This window comes from Hylobates moloch, unplaced genomic scaffold (genome assembly GCF_009828535.3).
Source record: "Hylobates moloch isolate HMO894 unplaced genomic scaffold, HMol_V3 SCAFFOLD_85, whole genome shotgun sequence".
Taxonomy (NCBI): Eukaryota; Metazoa; Chordata; class Mammalia; order Primates; family Hylobatidae; genus Hylobates; species Hylobates moloch.
Genome location: NW_026652360.1, coordinates 15,129 through 22,262, shown reverse-complemented (window position 1 = coordinate 22,262; position 7,134 = coordinate 15,129). Strand labels below are relative to the sequence as shown.

At 46.8% G+C, this 7,134-nt stretch overlaps 1 protein-coding gene across 4 annotated transcripts in view; it reads right to left on the bottom strand.

Annotated features, from left to right (window-relative positions):
* Positions 1 to 6,881, bottom strand: part of LOC116463922 (transmembrane protein 254) — a 14,557-nt gene extending 7,676 nt beyond the window's left edge. Inside the window, exons 1-4 of one of the 4 annotated variants that reach the window (XM_058434923.1) lie at positions 5,980 to 6,186; positions 5,832 to 5,856; positions 3,560 to 3,663; positions 3,300 to 3,359 (exon numbers count right to left, since the gene is read on the bottom strand). In XM_058434923.1, coding sequence (XP_058290906.1) covers positions 3,300 to 3,359; positions 3,560 to 3,663; positions 5,832 to 5,856; positions 5,980 to 6,032 — 242 coding nt within the window. In that variant the 5' untranslated portion in view covers positions 6,033 to 6,186. Of the gene's footprint in view, positions 1 to 3,295; positions 3,360 to 3,559; positions 3,664 to 5,831; positions 5,857 to 5,979; positions 6,187 to 6,330; positions 6,490 to 6,728 lie in introns of those variants that run through there. The other 3 variants (XM_032147235.2, XM_032147234.2, XM_058434924.1) reach the window with 3 other exon arrangements.
* Between the last annotated feature and the right edge of the window lie 253 nt (positions 6,882 to 7,134).

Below are 7,134 nucleotides of genomic sequence, written 5' to 3'. Positions count from 1 at the left end.
TTGCTCTTTTGCCCAGGCGGGAGTGCAGTGGCATGATCTCGGCTCACTGCAAGCTCCACCTCCTGGGTTCACGCCATTCTCCTGCCTCAGCCTCCCGAGTAGCTGGGACTACAGGCGCCCGCCACCATGCCCGGCTAATTTTTTGTGTTTTTAGTAGAGATGGGGTTTCACCGTGTTAGCCAGGATTGTCTCGATCTCCTGACTTCGTGATCCACCCACCTTGGCCTCCCAAAGTGCTGGGATTACAGGCGTGAGCCACCGCATCTGGCTGACTAATGATACATTCTAACATGTTAGACCATAAAGAAATGATTTCAAGAATATAATAGTAACCTAACCTCCATGCCTGTTCTCCCTTTGCCCTTCAAAAAAAATTGTATATTAAATTTGAGGGCCGGGCACAGTGGCTCACATCTGTAATCCCAGCACTTTGGGAGACCGAGGTGGGCAGATTACGAGGTCAAGAGATCGAGACCATCCTGGCCAACATGGTGAAACTCCATCCCTACTAAATGCAAAAATTAGGCTTGGTGGCGGGCGCCTGTAATCTCAGCTACTCGGGAGGCTGAGGCAGGAGAATCGCTTGAACCAGGGAGAAAGAGGTTGCAGTGAGCCGAGATTGCACCACTGCACTCCAGCCTGGCGACAGAGTGAAACTCCATCTCAAAAAAGAAAAAAATAAATATAAATAAAAATACAAATTTTAGTATTTTGGTTTTCATCAGATATTCCAAATGCCAACAGCAAAATAGGTGTCAGGCACTCCTACATTCCAAGTTGAGGGGCTGGACCGGACACTTCCAATCCAAGATTCCACTGCGATGCTACAGAGGCCATTGGAAAGAGGTCCTAGTGGGCTGTGGCATTTCCCACAAGTCAAGCCCAGAGAATGGCATCAACAGAACCATTTGTAGAGCTTGACATGAGTCTCTGGAATTTGGGGAAGTGTTTAATACCTGATTCCAAAGAGTAAACACTGTTTGGCCTGCTTGCTGGGAGAGAAGGAAGCACTGCCACACTGAGAACTGCATGCATTTGTAGATTATCCCACTGGAAGGATACCGAAGTTGTTTACTGTGAGCCATACAGATCCTGGAGAAGGCACTGGACATGAGTAGGTTTAAAAGGGACCCTGTACTACAGACCCACTTGAAGGACGGAAGTGATCTCAATAAAAGGGTAATTCTCCCTAGAACACAGACTCTGAGGGTGAAACTGCAAGTGGCATGCTGGAGGGGGTGTCTGAATGAACCATCAAGGAAACTGCAGAAGGAGATCCCTGGTGATGAGCAGTGTCTCAAAAATCTACCACATCCCCTCTAAAGAGAAAGAGCCAATACTGCATATGCAATATACACAGTACCCAGCTGCCTGATCACAAGGCAGCAGCTGTTTATTGTTTTTTTTCATTTTTATTTTTTTTGAGACAGGGTCTTGCTCTGTCACCCAGGCTAGAGTGCAGTGGTGCGATCTCGGCTCACTGCAGCCTCTGCCTCCTGGGTTCAAGCAATTCTTGTGCCTCAGCCTCCTGAGAAGCTGGGACTGCAGGCACGCATCACCATGCCTGGCTTTTTTAGTATTTTTTGTATTTTTAGTAGAGATGGGGTTTTGTCATGTTGGCCAGGATGGTTTCAAACTCCTGGCCTCAGATGATCTGCCCACCTTGGCCTCCTAAAGTGCTAGGATTATAGGTGTGAGCCACTGCACCTGGCCAGCAGCAGCTATTTAAGGCTAAGCCTTCTTCTTCCTAACCATTCCCACTATCCCAAGGGACCACAAGCAGCGATTATTAGTGAATAGAGGAGAAGGTGAAGTGCAAGAGAAGATATCAACTGCACCCTTCTCCCCACTGCAGGATCCTGAGCCCCAGCTGGATGAAAACACATTTTGAATTAGAAGAAAGTTTATAGTTTTAACAAATAGACTGGGCTAGAATGGATAATATCAGATGATGACTGGAAATCCTATGATCTGCTTGAAATTCCATCCAGAGATATGGTGGAAGGTGGGGAACAATCTACAAAACAAATTTATTTGGAGGGGGTGAGAAAGAAATAATAAAGTTACTTTCTGCTCCTCTCCATAGAAAGTCTAGCTTGTGGCCAGGCACAGTGGCTCATGCCTATAATCCCAGCACTTTGGGAGGCCGAGGCAGGCGGATCACCTGAGAGGTCAGGAGTTCGGGACTAGCATGGCCAACATGGTGAAACCCCGTCTCTAACAAAAATACAAAAATTAGCTGGGCATGGTGGTGGGTTTCTGTAATCCTAGCTACTGGGGAAGCTGAGGCAGGAGAATCGCTTTAACCCAGGACACAGAGATTGCAGCGAGCCAAGATTGCACCACTGCACTCCAGCCTGGGTGACAAAGCAAGATTCCATCTCAAAAAAAAAAAAAAAAAGTCTAGCTTATTTGTTTAATAAACAAGAAAACAGAGTAAGATAATTCTATTTAACATACTTAGCAGTCTCTGACATAGTAGTACCCAATCAATATTGATTATTTTTATTATTGAAACCTAGTAATAGCAATAGAGTATCTTATTTTCCACTTTTAGAATAGAAAAATAATAGAGGTGATAGTATATCTTGACCAGAAATTAATTCAATTAATTATTATCTTGACCAGAAATTAATGGGAAAGAAGCAATTTGGCATTTCCATAACCATGTTTTTCATTGTACCATACTTTCTGTATATGCTTATATAAAGTATAAATGTAATTTTTTCTTGTATTCTCACACAGTATTAACCTACACTAGCATCTGCTGAGTGGGGTCTGGTTTGGGGGCTTTTAACTAGCATTGCATCCTAGAATTATCTGTGGAGCTTTTAAAAAGAGCACATTCCTATCTCTGAGGCAAGACCTACCCAATCAGAATCTCTGGGTTTGGAAACCAGATGTGTGTATTTTGAAAAAGCTCCTCAGGTGGCTCAATTGTAAAACGAGGATTGTGAGTCATCGGCCTAGGTCAGTCACTTAGCTCTTTTGTAAACTAGAAGCCAGGCTCCTAGTCTTTAGGTCTAGTTGGGGCTACCCAGAAAATTTGTTAAAAAATAACAAAAGTCATCTGAATTAGATAACTAAGTAATTGGTTAACCAACATAAACAAAATGAATGCATTCATCAAACATTTACTGGGTACTTCCTCTGCACCGGGCTCAGTATCAGGCATGGGGATTCCCTCTACCCTGAGAATGTTCTCAGCCTATAAATGTGGGAATTATTTAAATGTGGCTACTCTCAATTTATATTAGCTACTAAGAGAAAGGCAACAAGCAGCTACTTCAAAGACTTACTTGCACAATACTATGGCATACAAGGACTCTCCCACATGAATCAGCCAGGCAAGCCAATACCTGAAACCAAAAAAAAAGTTAATCTTTTTTAAGGTGATAGTTATCTGCTGATGAAATCTAACACAGCAATCTCAAAAAGAAAAGTGCCTTAATGTGAACCGACACTACTCTTAGATATCAAAAGGCAGCTGCAGGCCTTTCAGGTTTCCTGTGAGACCAGAGCTCCAGTGTCCACAGTCCACTCGTGCAGCTCTCCTTACCCACTGCGCAGGAGGGTGTGATGGTGGTCCACCAAGTACTGAGTGAAGGGGCCCAGGGGCCCAAGGTTCTGATAAGGGATACTCTGAGGCCAGAAGACGACCCACTGAAAGAGAACCAGAGACACAGAATACCTATTAGGTCACTTAAAACCTGTTTTTTGTTTTTGTTTTTGAGAAAGGCTGTGAAACAATACAAAAATTACTACAGACTGAAGAAACTCTCAACAGTCATTTGGGCCTCCATTCTTGGCTTCTATTTTCTTTCTTTTTTTTTTTTGACAGGGTCTCATTCCGCTGCTGGGGCTGGAGTGCAGTGGCATGCTCATGACTCACTGCAGCCTCCACCATCTGGGCTCAATCTATCCTCCCACCTCAGCCTCCCAAGTAGATGGGACTGCACGTGTGTGCCACCATGCCCAGCTACTTTCAAAAATTGTATATAGAGATGGGGTCTCACTATGTTGCCCAGGATGGTCTCCAACTCCAGGGCTCAAGCAATTCTCCAACCTTGGCCTTCCAAAGTGCTGGGATTACAGGCATGACCCACTGTGCCAGGATGACTTCTATCTATTTTCTAAAAGCAACTCTACTGGGAGACTTATGCTGAGGAAAGTATGTGGTTATCAGACTCAGTGCCCATGGTGGATGACTCTTAGTCTTTTTTTCTTCCTTTTCTTCTTTTGTTTTATTTGTAGAGAAGGGATCTCGCTTTGTCACCCAGGCTTGAGTGTAGTGGCATGATCACGACTCACTGCACCCTTGACTTCCTGGGCTCAAGCGATCCTCCCAACTCAGCTTCCCCAAGTAGCTGGGAATACAGGCATGGCTACCACGACTGACTAATTTATTTATTTATTTATTTATTTTATTTATTTATTTTAGATGGAGTTTCACTCCGTTGCTCAGGCTGGAGTGCAGTGACACAATCTCGGCTCTCTGTAACCTCCGCCTCACGGGTTCAAACGATTCTCCTGCCTCAGCCTCCAGAGTAGCTGGGACTACAGGTGCATGCCACCACACCCAGCTAATTTTTGTATTTTTAGTACAGACGGAGTTTCACCATGTTGGCCAGGCTGGTCTCCAACTCCTGACATCAGGTGATCTGCCCTCCTGGGCTTCCCAAAGTGCTGGGATTACAGGTGTGAGCCACCGCCCATTAATTTTTTGTGCGTGTGTGTGTAGAGATGAGGTTTCGCCATGTTGCCCAGGATGGTCTCGAATGCCTGGGCTCAAGCGATTTGCCCGCCTGGGCCTCCCAAAGTGCTGGGATTACAGGGGTGAACCACCATGCCTGGCTGACTCCTATTAATACATTCCACCAAAACCATTATTTTATAAAAGATATTAGCAAATTTTGAGTTTCTGTGCTTTGGCTAGTTTCTTTACTGCAGAAACTGGCTCCAGCCAAACCTCTGTTTAATTTAGAATTCCTTTCTCGGCTTTCCTTTTTTGTACCACTAAAACTGAGAATGATCCACTGCATACAGATGGAAAATAAGTGAGATAAGGTCGTGACATTTTAATAGCAACTGCGTAATCACATAAGTTTTTCGTAATCTTAACTTTCAGCCTCTGTATTGTAACTTCTGTCAGCTAAGACTTTTCTGAGAATAACTGCCAACAGTTTCAAAATGTATTGTCCCATTCAAATCTTTGTCAAGAGCAGTACTACCTCTCTCACGATGTTGTTTCACATCTGAAATTTAAATAATGCACAAATGTCACTGCATCTTCCCAAACCAAAGGGAAAGGGGAGCATCTGCCAGCTCCACGAGATCCCAATTTGAAGTCCCCAAAGCTTTCCTCTAACTATATTCTAACTAGTCACAGACTCTAAATCGTAGAACAGAAATGCACCTTTGAAAATTTTCAGTTCAACACCTCCATTGTACATATGAGGAAATCAGGACATAGGTTGTCAGATTTGACACCAACAAACAACACTGTGGACATGGCAAATCTCCAATCTCCAGGATCTATTGATATATCCAAATAGCTTCGCCTTCCTTAAAAATTTTACCACCTTATAACTTGACGTCAGGAGTTCGAGGCCAGCCTCACCAATATGGTGAAACTCAATGTCTACTAAAAACACAAAAAAATAGCCGGGCGTAGTGTAATCCCAGCTACAGGTAAAGACATGAGAATCGCTTGAACCTGGGAAGCAGAGGTTGCAGTGAGCCGAGATCGCGCCACTGCACTCCAGCCTGGATGACAGAGCGAGACTCCGTCTCAAAAAAACACAAAATTACCATCTTAGCCCCCAACCTACTTTTCCACGCATCTTTCTCGTTATCCTTTAAACAGATTATTAGCCAAACAAACGTCGCTCTTTTTCTAGGTACAGCTTTCTTCTTGCTTCCACACTTATGTCATAACAGTTACAGCCTCTTTATCCTCCCTTACCACTTAAATCCTACCCATCATTTAGGTTTATCCCCGTTTTCCAAACAATTCCTGTTGGCTCAAACATTCTGCTTCGGAAGCCCTATTCTGACGTGGCAGGCCTATGGCAGTCTGTTAACTTGACTTCCCGCTTCGTGAGAGGCTTAAGCTCGGATAACCCCTTAGTAAACGTGCAGAGGTGAGGACCCAAAGACAGGAACACTAGAAAGCAGAAACTATCCTAAGAGCCCACCGAATTTCCGCTTACACGAGTAACCTAGACAACCGTCAGATGCGCCTGCGCACAGGCCTCGTTCCCACAGCTCCCCTCGCCCTACGAGGGCCCGGCGGGCCAAAACAGACGCCCGCCCCGCCCCACGCCTCACCGCGAAGTAGCCCAGCCCCAGGACTGTGACCAGAGAGGGCAAGGGTCTTGCTGGACGGAAATAGGCGGTAGCCGCATTGCTGGCCTCCGACTTCACCATCCTCTTGAAAAACCCAGACACAGAGCTGGCTGGGAGCTCCCCAGCCGTCCCCGCCCCCATATAAGAAAAGCCTGGCTAGCCGGTTTCTCAGGGCCCTGGGTGCCGGCCCAAGCCCCTGGCGGACCAGTATGCCTGTTCTCATTCCGGAGTCTGGTTCCCTCCCCTCCGCTCCCAGCACGCGGGATTTGGGATTGTGCTTGTACGACTTCCCCCGGGCCCCTGCCTGTGGGCCCAGGTCCTGGGGTGAACCGAGCGCTCCCTCCTTCGTCAGACCGTAGCCCTCCAGCGGCTGCCCTTACTGTGTAGTAGCCAAAGCTGAGGGTGATGACCGTGAACCAGAACAGACTGCCTCGCTGAAAGTAGGCCGCGCCGGCTGCCGTCGCCATGGCTGCAGCACCTCCCCGGGAGCGCGCTTCAGGACACCGTCGAGCGCGAGCGCGGAGGCAGGGCCAGGGCGGGCCCGCGCTCCCTCGCCATCCCCGCAGGGAGAAGATGGTGCAGGTTGGGAAGTCCCTGAGAGCGAGTGTCCCTGTCTGGCCCCAGTACAGGGACCTTGGAATCACACCAGGGCTCAGGTCTGGAGGGCTGGTCATCATCTTGTAGGGCAGACACTCCTCTGTCACTTTTCTGGGTTTAAGATAAAGATGTTCCGGCTGGCGCGGTGGCGTGTCCCTGGAATCTCAGCACGTTGGGAGGCTGAGGCAG